The sequence below is a fragment of the Oncorhynchus mykiss genome, chromosome 8, assembly GCF_013265735.2.
Source record: "Oncorhynchus mykiss isolate Arlee chromosome 8, USDA_OmykA_1.1, whole genome shotgun sequence".
Lineage (NCBI taxonomy): Eukaryota > Metazoa > Chordata > Actinopteri > Salmoniformes > Salmonidae > Oncorhynchus > Oncorhynchus mykiss.
The window spans coordinates 66,910,915-66,937,706 of record NC_048572.1 but is presented as its reverse complement, the minus strand read 5'-3'; the positions used below and the strand labels follow the sequence as shown (position 1 = coordinate 66,937,706).

At 44.0% G+C, this 26,792-nt stretch overlaps 1 protein-coding gene across 3 annotated transcripts in view; it reads right to left on the bottom strand.

Annotated features, from left to right (window-relative positions):
* Positions 1-2,353: 2,353 nt before the first annotated feature.
* The window catches only part of LOC110530398 (pre-B-cell leukemia transcription factor 1), a 67,839-nt gene continuing 43,400 nt past the window's right edge, over positions 2,354-26,792 (bottom strand). Inside the window, exons 3-9 of one of the 3 annotated variants that reach the window (XM_036986016.1) lie at positions 11,492-11,745; positions 10,069-10,259; positions 9,576-9,711; positions 9,123-9,282; positions 7,793-7,926; positions 6,775-6,864; positions 2,354-4,769 (exon numbers count right to left, since the gene is read on the bottom strand). In XM_036986016.1, the coding sequence (XP_036841911.1) occupies positions 4,677-4,769; positions 6,775-6,864; positions 7,793-7,926; positions 9,123-9,282; positions 9,576-9,711; positions 10,069-10,259; positions 11,492-11,745 (1,058 nt within the window). In that variant the 3' untranslated portion in view covers positions 2,354-4,676. The remainder of the gene's footprint in view (positions 4,770-6,774; positions 6,865-7,792; positions 7,927-9,122; positions 9,283-9,575; positions 9,712-10,068; positions 10,260-11,491; positions 11,746-26,792) is intronic. The other 2 variants (XM_036986017.1, XM_036986018.1) reach the window with 2 other exon arrangements.

Below are 26,792 nucleotides of genomic sequence, written 5' to 3'. Positions count from 1 at the left end.
AACCCACCTATAGCACGCGCTCCAGCAGGTATATTTCACTGGTTACGCCTAAAGCCAATTCCTCCTTTGGCCGCCTTTCCTTTCAGTTCTCTGCTGCCAATGACTGGAACAAACTACAAAAATCACTGAAGCTGGAGACTCATATCTCCCTCACTAGCTTTAAGCACCAGCTGTCAGAGCAGCTCACAGATCACTGCACCTGTACATAGCTCATCTGTAAATAGCCCATCCAATCTACCTCATCACCATACTGTATTTATTTATTTATTTATGTTGCTCCTTTGCACCCCAGTATCTCTACTTGCACATTCATCTTCTGCACATCCTACCATTCCAGTGTTTAATTGCTATATTGTAATTATTTCGCCACTATGGCCTATTTATTGCCTTATCTCCCTTATCCTACCTTATTTGCACACACTGTATATAGACTTTTTCTATTGTTTTACTGATTGTATGTTTGTTTATTCCATGTGTAACTCTGTGTTGTTGTTTGTGTCGCACTGCTTTGCATTATCTTGGCCAGGTCACAGTTGTAAATGAGAACTTGTTCTGAACTAGCCTACCTGGTTAAATAAAGGTGAAATAAAAAAATAAAAAAACAAGTGTGTCCAAACTTTTGACTTGTACTGTACATGTTCGTGAGAGGCTCATATTAGTGTGTAACCCAAACTGTTAGAACGGTACAGACAGAAGTTGGCAGATCGGCTGTACCGAATTCAGACAAGTCTCCTGACACTTGTGGAGGTCTTTGAGCAAAACGGAGAACACCATCATGAGAGTCTCATCATTCCATAGACGCTACCGACGATTTTGCGAGGAGACCGATATGGAGATTATTTTATGATGCTAACTGGATTTCTGCAGACATCGACCTTAGGTTTTTTTTAATTAAGGGTGTGTGTGAACACTTATGGCAGATTCTGGAGCGGTGCCTGAGATAGCACTTTCCACCACCCTCAACAAAACATCACATAATGGAATTTCTCGTTGCAGAATGGTGTCGCATTCAGACAGTTGTAAAACCTATGCCAAGGAGCATTGAAGCTGTTCTGGCAGCACGCGGTGGACCAATGCCCTATTAAGACACTTTCTGTCGGTGACTCCTTTAAGCAGGCAGTTAGTTACCTGTACGTGTTTCAATTAATCAATCAAATGTATTTATAAAGCCCTTCTTACATCAGCTGATGTCACAACGTGCTGTACAGAAACCCAGCCTAAAACCCCAAACAGCAAGCAATGCAGGTGTAGAAGCACCGGTGGCTAGGAAAAACTCCCTAGAAAGGCCAGAACCTAGGAAGAAACCTAGAGAGGAACCAGGCTATGAGGGGTGGCCAGTCCTCTTCTGGCTGTGCCGGGTGGAGATTATAACAGAACATGGCCAAGATGTTCAAATGTTCACAGATGACCAGCAGGGTCAAATAATAATAATCACAGTGGTTGTCGAGGGTGCAACAGGTCAGCACCTCAGGAGGAAATGTCAGTTGGCTTTTCATAGCCGATCATTCAGAGTATCTCTACCGCTCCTGCTGTCTCTAGAGAGTCGAAAACAGCAGGTCTGGGACAGGTAGCACATCCGGTGAACAGGTCAGGGTTCCATAACCGCAGGCAGAACAGTTGAAACTGGAGCAGCAGCACGGCCAGGTGGACTGGTCGTTCCAGGACCATGCCTATGTCTGACTGTACATATCAGATAGAATGTTATAAATAGAATACAAATATGGTTTTGTTATCAGTATACCTGTCTCCTGTCATGACTTTTACAAGACCAAGTGAACCAGACTACTATCGGAAAAAATATGTAAATGTATGACAAATGGTTAAAAAACACTGCAGTATTTTATTAAAGAACACATTACATGCAACAAAGGAAACATTTTATTTTATTTTTTACAAATGACTGAATCCTGAACCTCTTTTTTCAGCTATCAAAACTAAAAAGCTATTTTATATGCGTCATTATCATATTGCATTTATTGGCAAACAAGCATATTTTTAAATCTGGATGTGGAGCAAATGGGTTGTTGAGCTCAGGGCCCCTGTACAGACTATCAAGTAGTTGAGATTCACTTGTATTTCATAGGGGAGTTACAGACAGTTTTATTGAGAGTTATTCAAAATGAATAAATTATGAATACTTCTACTTCGGCACAACAAAACAATGAATTAGAGGGGAAATGAAAAGTGAGCTTTTTTTAAAAACTTGAACTTACATTGTTTGTGAAGCTGAATTTACAATATGTGCATTCAATCTATATCACATGTTAAAATATATACAATTTTGCCAACTGGCAACCAACAGTGTATTATTCTTGTTTTCTCACTCAAATGTTCAATAATAAAATGCCACTGATTTGTCTTGGTGTATTACATAGTATAATAAGTTTAATGTTGAAACTGCATAAATTATTGTTCAACAAAGCAAGTCAAGTACAATGTGGCAATGTTCACATAATCACATCATGAGAGAGCTAATTGACAAGAATATGGGAACCATGACATACAATAGCATACCATAAAAAGTAAATAACCAAATACTAAAGAATAACTATATAGTCCACACAACAAAAGGACAAGTATTATACAGTATATCAAATGTCCAAATATCATCTTTGTTTGTCTGAAAGAATTTTCCCACCTCTAGTTTTGCTATGGACATTAGACCTTTCAGCACATCAACATTCAATATGCTTATGAATTCTGAGGATTCATAAAAGTCAGTTGAAGAAGTGAAAAGCAAGGATACAGGTGACATTATAATGTAGGTTTTTGGTTCTTAATACAGCGGAAGAAAGAATGCTGTCATATACTGTAATACATATTAAACTGCCCCAAAAATGCCTGGAAAGAGAAACAGAAATCAACTCTGGGTTTAAAGAACAGTACAGTTCCATTGTATGAGAGGGCATTGAACAGTATTGAACAGCATTGAACAGTATTGAACAGCATTGAACAGTATTGAACAGCATTGAACAGTATTGAACACTGACTTGAAAACATTGTGTCTGTTCAACATAATCATGGAGTACAAAGCATCTCATGCATGACCTGTGCATCATGGCTACTGTAAGTTCAGTCCTGGTGTTACCTGCATCCGCAGATTTATGTTTTAAATCCTATTAACGTAACGACTTCCCTGTTTAACTGGATTCTGATGCAATGTACGTAAAAACAAACTCAGTTACTACACAGATCCTTGAAAGATTTTTCAACAGAAATGGTTTCTTCTGAATTGGACTGTATCAACAACATTGTTTTTCAATTAGGCAGCATTGTTCAGTTGGTTATCATCCCCCACCAGAATTGGGAAAATTAGCAAAAGGTACAGTAAAAAAATCCAACATGTAAGTACATGAGTGAATATAGCTAGATGGGTTAGGACCTCTTGAAAGTACACATAAAATGTCAACAATAGATCAATAAGTATAAAGGTTTTGGTTAACAGTAACATTAGGTGACTAATGTGAATCAAGCTCGTATGGGTTTTTGATGACAGGTGTTTATTGTATTTATGATTTATTTTTTACACGACATAACTGTAACTTCACACGATTACCTCTGATGAGACATATGGATACTCAATGAGGTGGTTGTTAAAAAGGAGGGCGCTCCTCTTGTTCACAGGCCCTCAGACAATCAATAGCACACACTCTGTTCCCCTGTTCCAATATCGACACTAGCATACTTCGAATAAAGCATGTATTGGGCATGCATTCTAAGTGGTACACTAGTATGGATATTGGAACAGAGCCCTGTGAGTGCTTGTGGGCCCACAGCGCTCCCACATTCTGATAAGATATCAAAGGGGTCGTGGGGCATAAGTTTATAAACCAGGAAGACACACATCTACAATGTATATTAAATTGTCTACTCAATTTCCATTAAAGCCCTTAGATCAGCCAATGTGCATTCTCATACCAGCGTGTTTTACTTTTCTAACACCTTCCACCCAGATTGAAGACCTGCTAGTCAGGGTGAAGGGTCCTCAGAGTTCACTAGGCTGACCTGCTTTCCCAACAAGTCTTCTATGGAGAAACGAATAGAAAAAGATGTAGTAAATCAAGTTCTAAGTCGTCTTGGTTATTTCTCTGTGGGAGAGGGGAAAGCGAACACCGTTTCTAAAGCACACACTGTAAACAAGGGAGCAACAGTAAAAGCCTAAATGTCGTACCATAGAATGGGTGAGGGACCACAAAACAAAAGCATGACGAAGTGCTTCTTTCATACAATGACAAAGTTCATGTTTTAGTCAGAAAACAAATGAATGTTCTTTCATATGATTTGTTTTACTTTTTAGTTGCCGAGAGGTAGAATGCAGCATTTAAATTGAAGTACACAGATTGGGTTGTCTGAATTGATCTTATCACTGAATATCATCAATATGAGTGAAACCATCACAGGTGAGTAAGCAACCGGAGCCCTCTAAATATCCTGTGAAATCTGAACAAACATTTGTATTCATCCTTTTTGCATTGTTTAGATTTTTGTTCTGACATTCCTATTACTGTATGTATCTCAAATGTCCCATTGTACTGTAGCTTAGGAAAGGTTGTTTTAGTTATGCACCCCTGAAATCTACAGGACATTGGGTAGTATGCCTCTATGTTTAATACTGTGATTGGCTCTGCCAGTTCATCGATGGGTTGTGGGAATGGAAGGTGTGGAGGATAAAATAATCAGTTGGAGGTATCCGAGTGAACACTTCCGGGTCCTTCTGTGAGCGAGTTCACTGACGAGGGGGTCGGAGCATCCTGCCAGCCACCGTTTGTCTGTGGAGTCAAAGACAAAAGTCCTTCAAAAATATATATTTTTCAATCTAGAGATTCAATTGTGAGACAATTTGTTGTATGCCTCAGGTCAAATGTCCTAAAAGATACGGAAATAACAACACATATGTATATTTTCTTAGCTGCATCGGTAGCTAACATGAAACTCTTTAACTGAAATGTACCCTTTTGCACTCTGCCGGATTGCGCATCTTCGAAATACACTATAGTACAATTCCTCTATCAAGACTTCATCTCCCATCTGTCTCAAAATGGCCTCATGTAGAGACAATAGAGAATGTTATTGAGAACGCACAGACCTCTCACACACAAAACCTACAAGATGGTTGATGGGAGAATCAATTATAGCAGATTATCACATCGGCTATTGGGATGAAAATAGAATGGGTGCGTAAAATAGGAGGCAATTTCCAATCCCGGGAAGATAGGTCGATTTAAAGAGCATTTGGGACATTAATAGCAATTTCCATGCCATCAGTGAAAGCTGTTGGAGATGGGCTTTGGCACCCTCTTATTTTCAAACCCTGTTATTTCACATAGAGCAAGTCTTTCATCACATTTAGAACCGAGGAGGGCAAAAAACACTTTTAAAATCTTCAGCTTTGGTGACACCTTTCGCCTATTTCACAGCCGTAATTACTGTTAGAGCTCCGGCATGTGAAGGCTGCTCACTGCCTCAGCTCAGTCATTAGAAACCTCAGATTGAGTGGAAATTGTTTAGCTGCACAATAAAAGATCCATCCAAGATAAAAAGCTTCTATAGAAAAGTCTAAACATCAAAATAATAATATGATTCTACAATATAAATGAAGTGTCTTACAAGGACATCATATTTTGATATTTGAATACATAGTTTGAAAACATAATTGCATAAAAAGTTCATTTGGATTCGGCTCAGATTTTGAGGTATGGGGGCAGAGGGTCATAATATCTACACACAGTTAGGTGTTGACGACTGATGTGCTGCAAATGTGAATGCCCGTATTGGTTTGTCAAAGGCTGCCTCACAGAAACCACCTACTATGTATCCACTGAATAACAGACAGTGATCTTAACAATGCACATTTTCATCAGCCCTCACGTAGCTTAGTTACAGCATAGTTTACTGAGGAAGCTCAGTAGAACGTCTTCAGTCCACCATCACTTCCTTTTTTAGCATCTTGGGTTGGACATTACAGGGCTCGCTGCTGTCAGTGTCATTGTGGTTGTTGGACGAATGACGCGACCGATGCACTCAGACTGCTGGCCCAGACCCCCTCTCACCCTGCTGTGACTGCCTTATTGATTCCCCTCTCTACAACACAGCCTGTCACAGTAGATCTTAACACTACACACACACCCTCCAGTGTTCCCAGCCTTGCCCTGCCAAAACCCCATCAGAACATGGCATTCTTTTTTAGGGTGGTAGATAGATTTGACTGAAGCTTGTACTCTGGGGCGATTATTTTTGGGGGGGCTCTTGGAATGGGGAAGAAATTAGGTCTGTGTTTCTTTTCATCTGGTGCCACGTGAGCTGAGTGTTGGACAGGCAGGGTGTCACCTGTGGCCTTGTTCCTGTCGGCTGCAGGTGCCTCGCTAACACTAATGTCCCCAGACAGGCAGGCTCTGAGCGTGTCCGTACGCCTGGCCGGCCGCCTCTCGTTCCGTCTGACTCCTGCCTCTTCACCTGGCGCCCGGGGCATTACCAGTACACAAGGGCTGTCGCCTGGACAACAGCCCAGCCACCAACAGGCCACTGCTAACTAAGTGGCATCCCACACACATTGGCTTCCAAATAATTGGGCAAGGGGAAAAACTGAAACCCTAATAAAGGCAGCTTTCTATGGAATTGTTGGTTAAATGTATGAACACATTGCATTGGAACAAAAGAAGAATAGCTATAGAAGTATAGTATAGAAATAGTTATTTTTCTTTCAAAGAGACCAAAGTAAGACTAGGCAATATTGTGATGAAATTAAAGAAAGTTGTTGTTTGGTGGTGTTCTTACGTTGATGCCCTGTGGACTGTACATCTGACTGGCGGCGATGCTGTCACTGTATCCTCCTGTCTGGCTGATAACATGGCGAAGAGTATCCACCTGGAACGAACGCACACACAGACACACGTAGAGAAAAGGGCGGGTCAGACAGACAAAAGCTCTAGATGAAAAAGACCTTCATGCATAAGAAAGGTCAGTCTGATAGCAAAAGGGTATCATGCACTGGGAAAGGTTACCACAGCAACAGTTTAGAATGATTTGGCCTGTAAAACAGGTTCAACACAATAGATATCACAACAGAACAACGACAAACAACCACAAATATCATCACAAGGGAACGCATATGAATATCCTATTACAATTCAAAAAGGAATGAAAATTAAACAAATCAAATTGCTTCTACGACTCAAAATTCCTCTCCTCAGTGGCTCGGAATGAGTGTGCAGCCAAATGACCTCCTGACAAGGTCAACCCAGGAGATCTCTTGTCCACCCCAGGGGTTAATACTATGCATATTCATGAAACACCTCAAGCATTTGGAGAGTTGATTTAAAAATAAAGACGGGATGGATGGAGAGACGAAGCAGGTGCTGACTCTTCAGTCCTCTTCCAACCTATGGTGAATGAGACTTTCTCCCAATCACAAAACTAAAAAAAAACTCTGTGCTAGTCATCGTTGTCCAACAGGGCAAGGTCAGAGGACTGTTGTACACCAGTGGCTATGACAACTGTTGTCAGCAGTGTTGACGAGTCTTGTATTGTTTCCAAATCTGTCTGCAGTCGTCTATTCATTCATGAGCCTGATAATGGCCGCCATATCAGTGTACGGCTAAAATCACAAATGACCTCTGTCTCACGGACTAGGTCAAGAGATTGGGATTCAGATTTCAATGAAACCTTGTAGTTTAATGTGCTTAATGACTGTCTTCAACAGGCCACTAGTAGGCTACTAGTGTATGACTGCTAGCTAGGTATCTATCTACATGACAACTAGTGTACTAATGTCTGGATTACGTAGATAACGTACTAGTCTCTGCGAGGGTCCTACCTGGGACTGAACATTGGCCCCAACCCCGGCCCCCTGGTATGAGTCCCCATTCAGAGCCTGCACACTCATAAACAAGTCTCCGGAGTTTGACATGTTAAAAGAGCCAGCAGAACCTGGGAGGCCAGAGAGTGAAAGAGAGAAAGAGAGAGAGGGGGAAGGGAGGAAGAGAGAGGGGTAAGGGAGGAAGAGATAGAGGGGGAAGGGAGGAAGGGAGAGAAGAGAAGAAAAGGAAAGAGGGGTTAACACGATCATGCAGCAGAAAAAGTGCAGTCAGTTGGGTTAGTAGGAGAGGGTTGAAAGCAAAATATGGTGTAGTGAACAGAGAACCACATCAGTGACCAGCCACCGTCTACTATACTGTATGTACCTATGGAAATGTAATTGAAAAATCTGGTTACGGGGTATTCTTAGAAAACTATACTGTACTATTGATCAACATTACACCAACTGTTACTCCTGTGGTAATTGGAGATGCCAATCATATTACTAAGAATAAGGTTAGGGGTTAAAACCGGGATGAAACTGAAACAGAATAGATGGATTGTCTTGTTGTTTAAGTTCCTTGCTACCGGACTGGTTGGATCATTAAGGAAGTGCTAATTGATCGACAGGAAGACTGAAAGAATCCTCTTTGTCCTTTTAATGGAGCCAAACTCCACAGATGTTAAAAGAGAACGCAGCCTAACTTGATTTGAAGGCAGAAAAAAAACACAAGACAAGGCCATAATCCAATACAGCTGAAGGGTCACCATGATGACAAAGGACTAGGCTGGAGCGCCCCGTCAATAGCTTAATGACACACAAGAGGTCAACCAGACAAGTCACAGGATGGATGAACTATTTCTCTAACCAAGACTGAGTCCGAAATGGTGTGTTAACCAGACAAACCCCAGAGAGAGAGAGAGAGAGAGAGAGAGAGAGAGAGAGAGAGAGAGAGAGAGAGAGAGAGACGGACCGTACCACTGGGCCAGAAGTTATTGGGTTAGTTCAGAAAAGGGGGGGGGGTACAGACAGCATTTTGTTAGTCAAAAGGAACAGAGACAGCAACTGTATTCTTGAGTTGGGGCCCAGGGTTGAGATGACAGTGCTCTACACCTTTCTGCCCAAAAATATTGTATTTCTGAATTGATTTGTCCATACTACTGTAATGTGGATCCCTCCCAATGTAACATATATAATGCTTCAGCTCTTGATAATGATGATCTGTGCTCATGTTGAATTGGGGGTACGCAGGCACACTAACATTAACAGTACTGACTTGGTACCATACTGGTCACATCCACTCTGGCTGGCTGGTATTGATACTGACCTGCAGAGTTGGGGGTGGAGGGGGAGTTGGCCTGGCTGCCATGGGCTGATACACTGGTTGCACTGACGGCGGTCTTCGCGGCGTACATGTTTGCTTCCTCTTGGAACTTGCCAATGTTTTTCTTGTATCGGATTCTCTTGTTTCCAAACCAGTTCGATACCTGTGAAACATTTAAAGTACAAATTATGTGAGAAGAAATGTCTATAGTAAATCGCCTTTTGTTTTGTTGAAACAATTGTTTGAGAAAGCTATCACATGCTATCATAAGACAGCCTATTCCATTACAGAATGCAGAATTAAACATTGGAGCTGTATGACCCCATGCTAGCTGACTTCCTGTGGCATGATAGGAGCCATACTGTGTTTTCCATACATGTACACGCACAACAGAAGATTAGAGTTTGCTTCATCACACACAGGATGGATACGAGGCTTGCGACTGGCGGCACATACCTGTGACATTGTGATGGAGCACTTCTTGGCCAGCTCTTCCTTGGCCTCTTCACTGGGATACGGGTTGGACAAGTGGGAGTAGAAATACTCATTTAGGATCTCTGTTGCCTGCTTGTTGAAGTTCCTCCTCTTTCGTCTGCAGAGAGAGAGAGAGGCAGAGAGAGGGAGACAGAGAGAGAGAGAGAGAGAGAGAGAGAGAGAGAGAGGCAGAGAGAGGGAGACAGAGAGAGAGAGAGAGAGAGAGAGGTATAATAATAATGTAACTGCATCATAACAAAGGTTTTGCCTGTTTTCATAACAATAAGTTAGAGAAAGACACACACACACGCGCACGCACGCACACACACACACACACACACACACACACACACACACACACACACACACACACACACACACACACACACACACACACACACACACACACACACACACACACACACACACACACACACACACACACACACACACACACACATACACACATACAGACCTGGCATCGAGGAAGCGTGAGCGTAGGATCATGACGGCCTCGCAGGTGCTCTGTTTGAGCTGCATCTGAATGGAGCTGAACTTGCGGTGGATGATCCCCACCATGCGTTCTATCTCTTTGGGCGAGATGGGCCGTGTGCGGCTCTGCTCCCTCAGCAGGTTCATCACATGGGTGGTAAACTCATTACATGCCTAAAGAGACAGACAGGCGCACTCATATGAGGCAGATAGCAATCTCACTGACTTGAACACAGCAGAGAAGTAAGACACTGCAAGCATTGTAAGTAATGTTAGTTTCATAAGTAGTAGTATGTCGCTGTTGGAAAACAACACTTTTGTCAATTTGAATGATTATAATATTGAAGATTTTGAGACTATAGAAAATCGATTCAAAATAGCTTCATAATTGTATGTTCGTTAATGGGGGAAGAAATCTGTTTTTTTCCATTTCCTGAAAAGTTTCTGTTTTGGAGAAAATAGGTTCTCATTCGACAATGACGAAATCTAGTAGTTGTACTACAAGTACTAAAGAGTAGTAGTAGTAATACACGTATTGCAGTGTTGTTTGTGGCAGACACAAAAGTAGTGGATTAGTTATACAACTAAGCTGAGACTTTCTTTGTATATTGAGGAGACTTTTCTTCAACAGTTAAGAAAAAAATGAAGATGTCTAAAATGACAGGAGGCTTTCTTTCCTGTTCACCAGGTTTGAACTATCGTTCTGTTTCTCTCTCTTCACTTCTCTCTCTGTCTTTTCACTGTGTCTCTCTCGTTCTCTCTCTCTCTCTCTCTCTCTCTCTCTGTCAGAATCAGTCACTGGGAAGTGTCTGCTGTGTTTGGGGACAGGGGAGTCTGTTGACTGTCAGCACCGGGGTCGCGTCAGTTGAAACGAGACACAGTTCAGTGCAACAGCCGTTCCGCCCTTACACACTGTATCAGTAGTACACATAGTGGTGACATGGGTATACTCAGGTGCATAAGTAACACTGTGACAGGTAGTGATGACGAGTCTGCTTGAGATGATGACAGGCGGTAATATATATGACAGGATGCTCTCTTTGGCGAAGGATGAGTGTGTGACTGATAAAATGTTTGCCAGCTGAAAAGTGATTTCTGAAAGCGTGGTTACTCAGGAGGTGCTTTGGGGGGTTTGATTTGAGAAGAATTATCTGCGTATAACAAAACGTGTGTGTAGTGTGAGTGTAGTGAGACGGCGGTGGGGTTGTCTATTGGAGCGGAGAGAGGACAGTTACAAGTGGCTTGGTCGTCAGTATGTAGAGAGATGGCAGAACTCAGAGCAGACAGGATTTAAGGGAGAGAGGGGTTGCCTATACGAAGTGAGAGGAGTTGTGAGGGTCTTCTTAGAGCCGAAGGGGTTTATGGGAAGGGAGAGAGCGGTTATGGGGGGCGTGGTCTGTCCTCACCTGTTCATACTTCTCCAGTTCTGTGTGGTAGATCCCGCGGATCTGAGTCAGCTTGGCCCGGTAGTCTGAGTGTTCTGCCGAGTTGGTGTCTGAGCCCACTCCTCCTCCCGCTGCAGCTGCTGCTGCTGCCGCAGCCACCGCAGACCCGCCCCCTTTCTCCGGTCCGGACACACCTTCCGCCAGAAGCATGTTGTCCAATCGCATGAGTTGGGCATCTGGAGGCTCCTCCTCCTGGGAACCACGGATACTGAGCACTGTAGAGACAATAGAGAAGAAAAGTAACAGTTAGTAACAAACTACTGATACTGACGCTAGCACAACATCTGATTGTTAGCAGTGGCACTGCAAAGGAAAGAGGCAAAGTTAACATTAGTGGACAGCGCTGTGATAAAACAAATACTATTTGGATGAGAAGTGAAGTGACTGCAGTCTACCACTGTACTTTCTTCTTTCTACAGTCTTCAACCTGTTCCATCTGAAATATGACCGTCTCTTTAATAGCCCACGTCTGTGCCATAAAAACCTGGATCTTACTGAGCCTGGCAGCACCCACGATAATAAAACTATCATCTCATTGATTTTGAATATCATTTCAGGGAAATAATTAACACAGACTTCCAAGAGAGTTCATTTTTCTTTGCACTCCTGAAGAGCAGATTATGATGTTTACTTAGTGGCTAAAACAATAACACATTTTCATAAAAATATAATAATCTTCCTGGTCAGGCAAACTAATACTATCATCACAACCTTACCGGGGGGAAAATGGTACAATAATGATCTACTCCAGCTGAAGAGCAATAAAATGACGTCTAATATCAATGTGGATCATCTCAGTGATAAGGAACAAAACTGATTTATTAACACCAGACAAGCTATGCCGGTATAGTCTTATTTATGGGTTACTGTCACACCACAACCATCGTTTCTAACTTACTAAATCAATGCTACGGTAGATTTTGAATAACAGTTAGCAAACAAGCAGCAAAATTGAAAGACTCCCCTAACGGCTGCTGAAAGGGTGCTAACAAGGTAGCTGTCAGTCCTATTTAGGCTACCGGCCCACTTCTGGCCCTGGTCACACAGTTTGGGGTGTCCAGTCTCAGTGATAGGAGTGGTGGCCACACCCCCATAGGCACTTAGCTCTCTGCTCCCTCCCCCCTCGCCCGCTGCTCCACTGGAGAGGTGGCTGTGACATGCCACACACCAACATCAGCCAGCACCACAGAGTGCAAAATGATGTTCCATGGTATATGCACTCAGAGGAACATATAAGCAACACCTGTCACCCCCGTACGTTCACAGATACACGCTTACCCAGACACACATACAAATCCACACACCCATCTACAAACACAAACACCAAAGGTTGTTTGAAGATAACATTCCTTCATCTGTTCCTCCTGTGGTATATACAGTTAAATGGTGTGCGTATCAGTGGAGGCTGCTGAGGGGAGGACGGCTCATAATAATGGCTTGAATAGAGTAAATGGAATGGCATTTGATACCGTTCCACTGATTCCACTCTGACCATTAACACGAGCCCTTCCTCCCCAATTAAGGTGATACCAACCTCCTGTGGTGTGTGCTCCAAAGTGAAATCATGTCTATCATGTCTGACAAACGGTGAAGTGGAGCATCTTTGAGAGAGAAACATGTCCACTACAGCCCCTTTCAGCCAATAGTGTGATCTAGTGAGGACAACACTGTATATTTTGGATTGTGTTTCACTATGGTACCAGCAGGGCTGTGTTTCACTATGGTACCAACAGGACTGTGTTTCACTATGGTACCAGCAGGACTGTGTTTCACTATGGTACCAACAGAGCTGTGTTTCACTATGGTACCAGCAGGACTGTGTTTCACTATGGTACCAACAGAGCTGTGTTTCACTATGGTACCAGCAGGGCTGTGTTTCACTATGGTACCAACAGGGCTGTGTTTCACTATGGTACCAACAGGGCTGTGTTTCACTATGGTACCAACAGGGCTGTGTTTCACTATGGTACCAACAGGGCTCTGTTTCACTATGGTACCAGCAGGACTGTGTTTCACTATGGTACCAACAGAGCTGTGTTTCACTATGGTACCAGCAGGGCTGTGTTTCACTATGGTACCAACAGGGCTCTGTTTCACTATGGTACCAACAGGACTGTGTTTCACTATGGTACCAACAGGGCTGTGTTTCACTATGGTACCAACAGGACTGTGTTTCACTATGGTACCAACAGGGCTGTGTTTCACTATGGTACCAACAGGACTGTGTTTCACTATGGTACCAGCAGGGCTGTGTTTCACTATGGTACCAGCAGGGCTGTGTTTCACTATGGTACCAACAGGACTGTGTTTCACTATGGTACCAGCAGGGCTGTGTTTCACTATGGTACCAGCAGAGCTGTGTTTCACTATGGTACCAACAGGACTGTGTTTCACTATGGTACCAGCAGGGCTGTGTTTCACTATGGTACCAACAGGACTGTGTTTCACTATGGTACCAACAGGACTGTGTTTCCCAATGGTACCAGCAGGACTGTGTTTCACTATGGTACCAACAGAGCTGTGTTTCACTATGGTACCAGCAGGGCTGTGTTTCACTATGGTACCAACAGGGCTCTGTTTCACTATGGTACCAACAGGACTGTGTTTCACTATGGTACCAGCAGGGCTGTGTTTCACTATGGTACCAACAGGACTGTGTTTCACTATGGTACCAGCAGGGCTGTGTTTCACTATGGTACCAACAGGACTGTGTTTCACTATGGTACCAACAGGACTGTGTTTCACTATGGTACCAACAGGGCTGTGTTTCACTATGGTATCAACAGGACTGTGTTTCACTATGGTACCAGCAGGGCTGTGTTTCACTATGGTACCAACAGGACTGTGTTTCACTATGGTACCAGCAGGGCTGTGTTTCACTATGGTACCAACAGGACTGTGTTTCACTATGGTACCAGCAGGGCTGTGTTTCACTATGGTACCAACAGGACTGTGTTTCACTATGGTACCAGCAGGGCTGTGTTTCACTATGGTACCAGCAGGGCTGTGTTTCACTATGGTACTAGCAGGGCTGTGTTTCACTATGGTACTAGCAGGGCTCTGTTTCACTATGGTACCAGCAGGGCTGTGTTTCACTATGGTACCAACAGGACTGTGTTTCACTATGGTACCAGCAGGACTGTGTTTCACTATGGTACCAGCAGGACTGTGTTTCACTATGGTACTAGCAGGGCTGGGTTTCACTATGGTACCAGCAGGGCTGTGTTTCTCTATGGTACCAGCAGGGCTGTGTTTCACTATGGTACCAACAGGGCTGTGTTTCACTATGGTACCAACAGGACTGTGTTTCACTATGGTACCAGCAGGGCTGTGTTTCACTATGGTACCAACAGGACTGTGTTTCACTATGGTACCAGCAGGGCTGTGTTTCACTATGGTACCAACAGGACTGTGTTTCACTATGGTACCAGCAGGGCTGTGTTTCACTATGGTACCAGCAGGGCTCTGTTTCACTATGGTACCAGCAGGACTGTGTTTCACTATGGTACCAGCAGGACTGTGTTTCACTATGGTACCAGCAGGGCTGTGTTTCACTATGGTACCAGCAGGACTGTGTTTCACTATGGTACCAGCAGGACTGTGTTTCACTATGGTACCAGCAGGACTGTGTTTCACTATGGTACCAACAGGGCTGTGTTTCACTATGGTACCAACAGGACTGTGTTTCACTATGGTACCAGCAGGGCTGTGTTTCACTATGGTACCAGCAGGACTGTGTTTCACTATGGTACCAGCAGGACTGTGTTTCACTATGGTACCAGCAGGGCTGTGTTTCACTATGGTACCAACAGGGCTGTGTTTCACTATGGTACCAGCAGGGCTGTGTTTCACTATGGTACCAACAGGGCTGTGTTTCACTATGGTACCAGCAGGGCTGTGTTTCACTATGGTACCAGCAGGGCTGTGTTTCACTATGGTACCAACAGGGCTGTGTTTCACTATGGTACCAGCAGGGCTGTGTTTCACTATGGTACTAGCAGGGCTGTGTTTCACTATGGTACCAGCAGGGCTGTGTTTCACTATGGTACCAACAGGGCTGTATTTCACTATGGTACCAGCAGGGCTGTGTTTCACTATGGTACCAACAGGGCTGTGTTTCACTATGGTACCAGCAGGGCTGTGTTTCACTATGGTACCAGCAGGGCTGTGTTTCACTATGGTACTAGCAGGGCTGTGTTTCACTATGGTACCAGCAGGGCTGTGTTTCACTATGGTACTAGCAGGGCTGTGTTTCACTATGGTACCAGCAGGGCTGTGTTTCACTATGGTACCAACAGGGCTGTGTTTCACTATGGTACCAGCAGGGCTGTGTTTCACTATGGTACCAGCAGGGCTGTGTTTCACTATGGTACCAGCAGGGCTGTGTTTCACTATGGTACTAGCAGGGCTGTGTTTCACTATGGTACCAGCAGGGCTGTGTTTCACTATGGTACCAGCAGGGCTGTGTTTCACTATGGTACCAACAGGGCTGTGTTTCACTATGGTACCAGCAGGGCTGTGTTTCACTATGGTACCAGCAGGGCTGTGTTTCACTATGGTACCAGCAGGGCTGTGTTTCACTATGGTACCAGCAGGGCTCTGTTTCACTATGGTACCAGCAGGGCTGTGTTTCACTATGGTACTAGCAGGGCTGTGTTTCACTATGGTACCAGCAGGACTGTGTTTCACTATGGTACCAACAGGGCTGTGTTTCACTATGGTACTAGCAGGGCTCTGTTTCACTATGGTACCAGCAGGGCTGTGTTTCACTATGGTACCAGCAGGGCTGTGTTTCACTATGGTACCAGCAGGGCTGTGTTTCAGTATGGTACCAGCAGGGCTGTGTTTCAGTATGGTACCAGCAGGGCTCTGTTTCACTATGGTACCAGCAGGGCTGTGTTTCAGTATGGTACCAGCAGGGCTCTGTTTCACTATGGTACCAGCAGGGCTCTGTTTCACTATGGTACCAGCAGGGCTCTATTTCACTATGGTACCAGAAGGGCTCTGTTTCACTATGGTACCAGCAGGGCTCTGTTTCACTATGGTACCAGCAGGGCTCTGTATCACTATGGTACCAGCAGGGCTCTGTTTCATTATGGTACCAGCAGGGCTGTGTTTCACTATGGTACCAGCAGGGCTGGGTTTCACTATGGTACTAGCAGGGCTGTGTTTCACTATGGTACCAGCAGGGCTGTGTTTCACTATGGTACCAGCAGGGCTGTGTTTCACTATGGTACCAGCAGGGCTGTGTTTCACTATGGTACTAGCAGGGCTGTGTTTCACTATGGTACTAGCAGGGCTGTGTTTCACTATGGTACTAGCAGGGCTGTGTTTCACTATGGTACTAGCAGGGCTGTGTTTCACTATGGTACCAACATGATTGTGTTTCACTATGGTACCAGCAGGGCTGTGTTTCATTATGGTACCAGCAGGGCTGTATTTCACTATGGTACCAGCAGGACTGTGTTTTACTATGGTACCAGCAGGGCTGTGTTTCACTATGGTACTAGCAGGGCTGTGTTTCACCATGGTACCAGCAGGGCTGTGTTTCACTATGGTACTAGCAGGGCTGTGTTTCACTATGGTACCAACAGGATTGTGTTTCACTATGGTACCATCAGGGCTGTGTTTCACTATGGTACCAGCAGGGCTGTGTTGCACTATGGTACCAACAGGACTGTGTTGCACTATGGTACCAACAGGACTGTGTTGCACTATGGTACCAACATGACTGTGTTTCACTATGGTACTAGCAGGACTGTGTTTCACTATGGTACTAGCAGGACTGTGAGTCACTATGGTACTAGCAGGACTGTGAGTCACTATGGTACTAGCAGGACTGTGTTTCACTATGGTACTAGCAGGGCTGTGTTTCACTATGGTACTAGCAGGGCTGTGTTTCACTATGGTACTAGCAGGACTGTGAGTGGTGTGTGAACATGGACCACACTGCTCTCCCTCTGTCTGCCACTAGAAGGCTCCCTAAGTAAAGGAGCAGAGCTATCTGTCTCCTCTCAGAGGTGGTAAAAACAACCAGGTGTAGCCTGTTCATTTCATCCACCATCTTTACACAGACTGGCAGCATACACTACACTTCCTGGACATAGTACATCCACCACTGCACTGCCTGTTCATTTCATCCACCATCTTTACACAGACTGGCAGCATACACTACACTGCCTGGACATAGTACATGTCTGCATCAATTAATATATATGCATACCTACTATAAGGGGTAAATCACTACCTTTAAACATACCGTATTTACAATTGCTAAGAGTGACAATTCGACAGAATGACAGTAAATGAAAGAGGTGGCTTACTGAGGGAGATGTGCTGGAGTACACTGTCTGTCTGGCCCATGTTACTGTATGTTGCTCTATGCTTTTGTCTGTGGCTATGTCCACAGAGATATGCTGTCTGCCTGCTGACCTCTCAAGTGAGAGTGGGGTCAAGATGGATTCCCAAGCCCTCACGGAAAACCTGTCTCTCCCATGAAGCCTCTACCCCCCCCATCCACACCCGATCAGCTTCACCATCTGAGCATGCAGACTCAGGAGGGAAAACGGAAAATGTCAATGGTTATCAGAAGACTGGAAAGGTCAGGGTTTCAGAAAGGAGAGTGTGTGTGTGTGTGTGTGTGTGTGTGTGTGTGTGTGTGTGTGTGTGTGTGTGTGTGTGTGTGTGTGTGTGTGTGTGTGTGTGTGTGTGTGTGTGTGTGTGTGTGTGTGTGTGTGCGTGCGTGTGTGTGTACGTGTGTACGTGCGTGTGTGCGTGCGTGTGTATGCGTGTGTATGTGTGTGGGTGTGTTTGCTTGCATGCGTTGTGGGTGTTGACTACTGTCCACTTGCAATATTTCTCCTGCTTGCGTTCCTTCAAACTTAAAAAGCCCTAAAGCTATTTCACCTCAGTCAGTCATCTCCTAACTAATCTCTCGTTCATCAGCTGTAGAACCCTCCCAACCGACCAAACAACAATCTCTCAGTCAATGTCACTGTCTCTAACCTAATTGTCCACTCTGAATCTAAAAGACTGAGACGAGATAGAGAGCAACATATCAAATATTGCCTTGCTATTTCTTGCAGAGTAGGAAAACTAGAACACTGTGAGGTTTTTCTGACAACAACATGTAGACCACCTCCAACTGGAGAGGAAACCTAATGAGGCAAACGGTGATTTATTCCTTCACAGTATCCTCCAGTGCAACACTAAAAGCATGAAATTGATTAAATAAATACAATGAATAAAGATAATGATACAATTCACTGTGCTGTGGCATAATTACTCTAACCATAGCCATCAGATTGACTTATTCCTGTTCAGTAATGGCCATGAATTAGATGAAAGTCCTCAACACCAGTCCAGCATCATTGAGTGAACTCTGCCACCCTAAAACACTACATCATAATCATCTGGCAATAGGAGGCGGATTCTTCAAGAAACAATGGCTTTATATAATCATTTAAATGTCAAAAAATGGATGTACCAATCCCAGATTGCCCCTTTAATATACTGTACTATTGTTAGAATGTCTCCTTCTGTTTCCCATTGGTCCTACTGTTTTCATTGATAGGTCCCTCAGGCCAGTATTCTTAGACTAGCAGTGTGTCTCTATAAAAAGACTGCGATCATTTCATCTTGACCGTTACAGACAGACTTTAATTGAACAGTGAGAGGACTCCCAATCCCCCTCTCCCTCCCTCTGTACTCATGTTTAATTCAACCTCTCTCTTTCCCCCACAGAGCAGCAATATGAAAAATAAAAATGGTGAAGTAACCGTCCATCTGATGAAATAACTGAAATAATTTCATGTTCTGAATTAAGATTATTGTTTGTTTAAATGATGGCTCATAGTCATACCTTTCTGTCTTACTGGGCTGCAAGATGTTTGCAAAGCACTAGTATGTACACAAACACAAACCTACCACATAGCCAACCACACAAACACACACACAGAGAAAATGCCCATACATAAAACAGCCTTCTCTGCACATTGGCAGACTTTTCCCCTCTCTCTCAGCCTCCAGCCCTGGCTCCCAGTGAGCGCTTTCAAATGAAAGCATGTTTAATTAATGATGTTGAAGTATTCTGTCACAATTAGGAAGATGAACGGCCAAACAAGGCAGCACTGATGTCCCTGACAGCCATGATGAAAGTTTACCCTCCTCGCCTTTGACTGGCAGCTAGCAACCAATGCTGGATCGGATCCATTTCATGTCGATACAGTAAAGCAATACACTCCTCCGCAGTGCTGTGTGTGTGTTTCTGTGGGTGTGTGTGTATGTCTGCGTGTGTGTATCTGTTTGTGTGTGTGTGTGTGTGTGCATATCTCTGGACCACGTCACAGCGTCAGGCCAGGCCTATAAGCACAGTCTGTATTGATTCTGTGGGCACACGTCATCCAGGGTTTCAGCAGTTCATAAATCAGCCGTGTTCCTGACGCAGGCGCGCAGTGCCTGTCTGTGTGGGCCTATCACAAACCCTGTGTGTGTGTGTGTGTGTGTGTGTGTGTGTGTGTGTGTGTGTGTGTGAGTGTGTGTGTGAGTGTGAGTGTGTGTGTGGGCCTGCCACAGGCCAGTCAGCGGGAATGGTAGTGACAGACACATGATAATCGAACATCACCACCATTCATCCCTGCCACACAGCATTCTGGGACAGAAAAAACAACAATCCGGAATCCTGAGGAAGCAGTGTGATGATTTACAATGGACATGACGAGTATCACAACTAAAACAAATTGTCAACTGACTTCCCTGGTCCTTAAGGATTCATTGTTCAAGCCATCAACATAATCCACTGCTCTGCATGTGATGGCAGCATGGTATGAATACTCTGTTAGCATAGAAACACTGAATTCTATTCATTTCAATGTGGTTCGTCTGATAGACGCGTAAGCTACTGATGCTCAGCAATAGTTACTAAATGCATGGGTGTCTACCGACATCGGTGGCACAGTACCTATTAAAGTCAGTCAACAAGCATGTTCTGTTCCTTTTAAAAAATCACAAAGCAGTTTTGTCCTTAGAAAGGTTTACTCCTCACTGTGTTCACAGGAAAGTCTCCATGGCCTAAAATGTCCACTCTATCATCAGATAATGGGGACTAGAACAACTCCGGTACACAAGGGTAAAGCCATAAAGACCCTCTAAAACACTTGCTTTATGCTTTATCTGCCATCTCCAGTGTCATGTTCAAAAGTGGGCAGAACCAAGAGTGTTATAGCAGCTGACAGAGGCCCGGGCAGACGACGACAAGGACAATGAAAAAGAAGGGAACAAAAAAGAGAGGAGGAAGAAGGAAGATTGGGAGGGATGGATGGATGGAGAGATAGAGGAAATGCGAAAAATTGAAATAGAATAGGAAAGTGAGGTGTCAATTAAAATAATGAACCCCAGTGCATTTGGGAGGTGACAGCTGGTAAGAGACGAGCTGACAGGCGTCACATTAGGCGGATTGGTGGCCGTTCCTTCTCCCTCTCTTCCCCCCTCATTCCTTCCTTTACCCTCTCACCCCCCTCTGCGACCAGTGGTTCCTCATGAGACAGGCCAGGCGAAGAAAGGCAAGGCAGGGTAAAGGGAGCATGGCAGGGCAAGACACAGTCCACGTAGGGCACTCAGCTTAGTGGGTGTTTTTCAGGACAAGTTCCCCCTCCAGCTACTCATAATAACAGTAATTATGGTGGTCATCTGAGGCTTACGCAGGCCAGGCTGAGGCCTGAGGGGCCGGTCCCGATAACGAGGCAGCAGCAGCCAACGCTTCCCTCCCGCCAGAGGAGGAAAGACCATTCAGAACACCCCCCCACCCCCACCAAGCATTCTAAAGGCCCCTTCATTAAAATTATTCATTATTTAAAATAGGCAATACATTAGCCCCCCAGCAATCATCGGTCCATTCTTAAGGTGTCTTCAAATATATATCGTCTTGATCTAATTAATCCCATGCTTGGCCCATGCAGTTTTAATCTGCCCGGGGCGGCAGTGGAAATCATGGTGGCTGAATATCTCATTCTTGATCAGTCACGAGTGTTCCTGAGCAGGGAGCTGTGTAGTCAGTCGACTATGAGAGAGACAAAGGCCTCTATATGAAGTATCATGTACCCTATGTAAGCTGACAACATAGAGTACAACACAGCAACACAGTGACTGGTAGCTTTGCTGGTCTATTAAAAACAAGTGAATAATGCTTAGTTTACTAATGGTCTCTCATCTAAGAGAGATGAAACAAGTTGTGCTCTTGAGTGTAGTGAGTCACCGAGCTGGTGAATTACTACAGTGACCTGTTATCTTACTGTTTGTGTTGACCTGTGTTGAAATGTCATATATTTGATGTGTTCTGTTACATGGTGTATGTGACACATATACTATAGGGCCTAGGACTTATTCATCTGAGGAAGACCATAGAGATTTAAATCACATTTAATTATCAACATTCCTCCCAATTCTAGATGATCAATCAAATAACATTGACAGGATGAGTCCCTTTTAAAAATGTTGTTAATTCTGTGTGTGTGTGTCACTGGTGTACCATAGGGACCGGGTGCTTGTGACTTAATCTCCATTCCTAAGGGGGGAATCAGTGGGGGGTACGCTCATTAAAATAGCTGCCTCTGGCGTCTACCATCTACCTATCCTAGCTTTAACTAATTATAACCGACACGACACACTGACTGACTTACTGTCTGCAAGGAAATGGGAATTTTTATTTTTTATTGAACCTTTATTTACCTAGGCAAGTCAGTTAAGAACAAACTCTTATTTACAATGACGGCCTACCCCAGACGACGCTGGGCCAATTGTGCGCCGCCCTATTGGACTCCCAATCACGGCCGGTTGTGATACAGCCGGGAATTGAACCAGGGTCTGTTGGGAAGCCTCTAGCACTGAGAAGCAGTGCCTTAGACTCGGGAGCACACCTGATTGTTTTAGGGTTCCCCCATTAGATTACCCCCAAAATATGGGTGGGTAGTCAGAATTAGTCATAAGTAGGGCCATGAGTTTTTTTCTTGGTGAGGTCACAAAAAACTCAAGGCCTTATCAATATGCACTGAATGGTTTTCCTAACTTTCGGCAAAGACTTGTTAGCCTGCAAGTCATGCAGCAAATGACAGCAGATGCCAGAGACAGACCCAGTGATCCAGGAGTTGGGGAAGCGATGGATAGTCAGAAGTAGGACCGTATGGACCTTAGAGGTGACTGTCCATGAGTAGCTGGAGTCCTGCCCTTTACTGTGGCTCTACACAAGGCCTCTCAGCAACACACCAATCAGGCATCCAACGAGAAGCCAACAACATGCTCCTTCTGGGGCCCGTGGTATGTGTTCGTGTGCATGGCACATTTCATAAGGCTCCACTCTTTGACTGGTGATGAGTTTATGCGAAGGTAATTAACAGTAATTAATCCTTAATTACAGTAATTAGCCCGAGTCGCAGTAAATTAAGCCACATCTGGAGGCAGGCAAGGAACGAGGCTGTACAAGCCAGGGCGGGCGGATTTATTTTTGAGTTGGGGGAGACACTGACTCCATCTGACAGCGTTTGGTTAGGCCTACCTGGGACGTTCCTGAGTTTCCTCTGCAGTCTCCCTCTGTGAGGGAGATAAGGGTCCTGGAACAAGGAACAGGTGAGGATGGGTTGGTGGGAAATAGATATATTTTCAGAATCATCTCATCTCCAGGGGAAAGTCTCCCTGCAGCTACCAGGCAGAGGACATCCACCATATGGCCACTCGTAAACAACCACACTATTGCCTGTGGTGGTGGTGGTCTCTCTCTCTCTCTCTCTCTCTCTCTCTCTTATATATATATATATATATATAAATATGAGATATTAAGGGGATGGAAGAACACTGATTTTCCCACACACTGTTGTTGTTTAATGTTATTTTACAGTATAGCTGGTTGGTAACAAGAATTTAGCAGATCCACAGAAAGCAAAGAAAAAGAGGAAAGGATCCTCAATGAATGTATGTACTGTACATGTGATACCATGACTGTCTGTTCTCTGACTGAACACTACAGAGTATAGAGTGATAGAGGGTGAGGACCATTAATATTGTAAATCTTGAGAGCTATAGCTGCTCTGGGTGTAAATATGGCCTCATTGCATTTATCAGGGAGGCTCCAATGCCATCAAGGCTGAAGTCCGTCTGGAGAGTGAGATTTGTTTAGAGGCTGTCACTAGCTGCCTGAGATCCCCAGGAGGGTAACTGTTCTTGCGGCTGAGTCCTGCTGCTGCTAACTCTTACTCTGCTCTTGGCAGTCACAGGAGGAAAACAATGTGAGCCATCACACTGTATTACAAGGGGTCAGCTTGGACAGGGCCAATATTTAACCAGGAGAAAAGAAACAAGTATTTAATAACGTCCAATAATCTCCTTCCTTCAGAGTGTTGACTGTCTATTTTACATCTTAACCCTAATTTTAGTCCGCTTACATAATATAAAGCAGAAATATGACACAACGCTGTGAAATTATTACATTTGAGCTTTGACTAAGAGCGCACTACCCCCTGACCCTTCGTTCAGACTTCAATCGCAAAGTTTCTTCTTCTCATTAGTCAACCACTATTGCCTTCAATAGAAAGGATTAGCAATCAGCCTAATCACAGTAATTAGCTGCATGGATCATCATCCAGAGAGGGAGAGGGAGAGGGAGAGGGAGAGGGAGAGGGAGAGGGAGAGGGCGAGGGAGAGGGAGAGGGCGAGGGAGAGGGAGAGGGAGAGGGAGGGGGAGAGGGGGGAGGTTCCTATAGGACTGGAGAGGAAGATACTGGATATGACAGGCAATCTATGGCCATGCCTAGCAGACAGTGGCACTGGCACAGGCCCCTCACACACCCCACACCCTGCCCAAAACTACCGCCAATGTAGCAGACCCAGATAGTCATTAATCATAGCCACAGGCCGTTGGGGGGTTGAATTGATGCAAGAATAGTGGGTCATAGGGAGCCCCTGCTGTCAATCATCAGTGTGTGTGTGTGTTTGGCAGTAGGGTCATGGGATTAGCCTCCAGCCATGGCGAGGGTACAGGCTAACGGGAGCGAAAAGTTCTAATGCAAAACAGAGATATAAAATGTCATTTGCATGAGAGACAGATCAAGTCGATGAGATGAAAGAAAACTGCATTTTTGCACCAAAAGCCAATTGCCAAGTCATCCTTTTGAAAAACATAGTCTAAATATTTTTCTTTAACTGTCAGGGAAGGGTCAAGTCTCCAATCTACAGTACTGCTGGCCCTGGGGCAATCACCAAAAAGGAGTACTAGCAACACCATGCAGACAAGGGACTGTCATGCCTGAACATCACACAAATAGAGGGGACCTGGTCCTGTATCTTTAAATATATATACAGTATATATTTAATCTTTATTTAACTAGGCAAGTCAGTTAAGAAAAATGAAAAAGAAAAATGCTTATTTACAATGACAGCCTACCAGGGAACAGTGGGTTAACTGCCTTGTTCAGGGGAAGATTGACAGATTTTTACCTTGTCAGCTTGGGGATTTGACCCAGCAACTTTCGTTACGGCCCCAACGCTCTAACCACTAGGCTACCTGCCACCCCAAGAGGGTGATAACTCTGTTAATAGAACATATTATAGACAGGTCAATACTAGGGCTGTGGCGGTCACAACATTTCGTCAGCCGGTGATTGTCAAGCAAATAACTGTCGGTCTCACGGTAATTTACCGTTAATTAACATAAACACATTTAGCATCTTCTGGCTTCCACACACTGATGCAGACCTTTGGAACATCTACATTTTAAAAAGTCTAATAAATCCATGTAATATAGCCTACACCTTCACAATAAATGTATTATTTATTTTAGACAGGTCTAAAGAAACATGAAATGAAGAAAATGTAGTCTATTTCAGAAGAACAGAATAGCATACTCTGATTTACCCTTATGTTGGGTCCTGATCTGGCTTTGCCAAATGGCTGTGGGCTACACTAGTTCATTTAGCAGACAAGATTTGATTCCATGGCATCATTTTAGAGTAGGAAGAATACATTTGAACAAAGCTGAATAAAGTAGAAAGAATATTTTCTCCAAACGATTTGAGCACATACGGCTATTCTGTGTTGAGCGGTTAACAAAGCAATAGGTATTTCTATATGCTTAATTTAGAGTTATTATTTAGTTGTTCTACAAACGTTGGGCTATGTGTTTTGATTTTTAATACATTGTAAGCCTGCAAGATGCAACTCTAATGATGAATTGAAAAAAGTTGCTTAAAAGGCATGACCTCTGCTTTGCCTTTTCCCCAGGCTGTACACACTACATCAGTCACTCATTCACAATTCGACAAGCACTTGATAATGCCTAAAATTTCACGGTGGTATCTCCATGCCTTTTGCAGCCAGTGGCCGTTGTTCCCTTCTCCCTAAGTGCTGAGCGCTCCGAATCACCTTTTCACTCACATGGCTCTCCATCAGGTGATAGGGTCTTTCTCACAGGTTACAAGTGAAGACAGACACATTCTGCGTCCTTATCCAATTCCGAGGTGCACATTGAAGATATTGGAAGAACTGTCCATATTTACTTTTCGTCAGCCAACAAGATGAGTAAGCCTAACGAACAGCGAAAGCACTAGGCTATGTCAATCTACTCTCCCCCATAGTACAAAGGTTAACCTATTCTATTCTGTGCGATAAATAAATATTCCAAACATAGTCTGGGACTGTTGTGGGATGCTACAGATCCCAAATGAATACAACCAATACAAGCATCACAAAAACTGTTTTACGCAAAAAAGGCATTGTTTCTATTGCTGGGCAACATTCACAAGTGATAATATATAATTCACAAGTGATAGGGTAATATTTTCACCCATCATGCTATTCTTGATTTTGATGTAGAATGGACCATTATCATGCACCTAACAGGGGCAGACGGAAAAAATACATGTCATCTATGCACTTAAATAGCAAATGGAGGACGCTTTTCCCCATGGTTTATTTTCATTGAGCAATGTGCTTAACTTCTCTGGGATATGTGGGCTAGCGTCCCACCTCGACAACAGCCAGTGAAATTGCAAGGTGCCCAATAAAAAAAACAGAAATCTCATAATTAAAAACCTCAAACATACAAGTATTATACACCATTTTAAAGATAAACTTGTTGTTAATCCAACCACAGTGTCCAATTTCAAAAAGGCTTTACAGCGAAAGCATACATTGCAATTATCTGAGGATAAAAAACATACAGCCATTTTCCAGCCAAAGAGAGGAGTCACAAAAAGCAGAAATAGAGATAAAATGAATC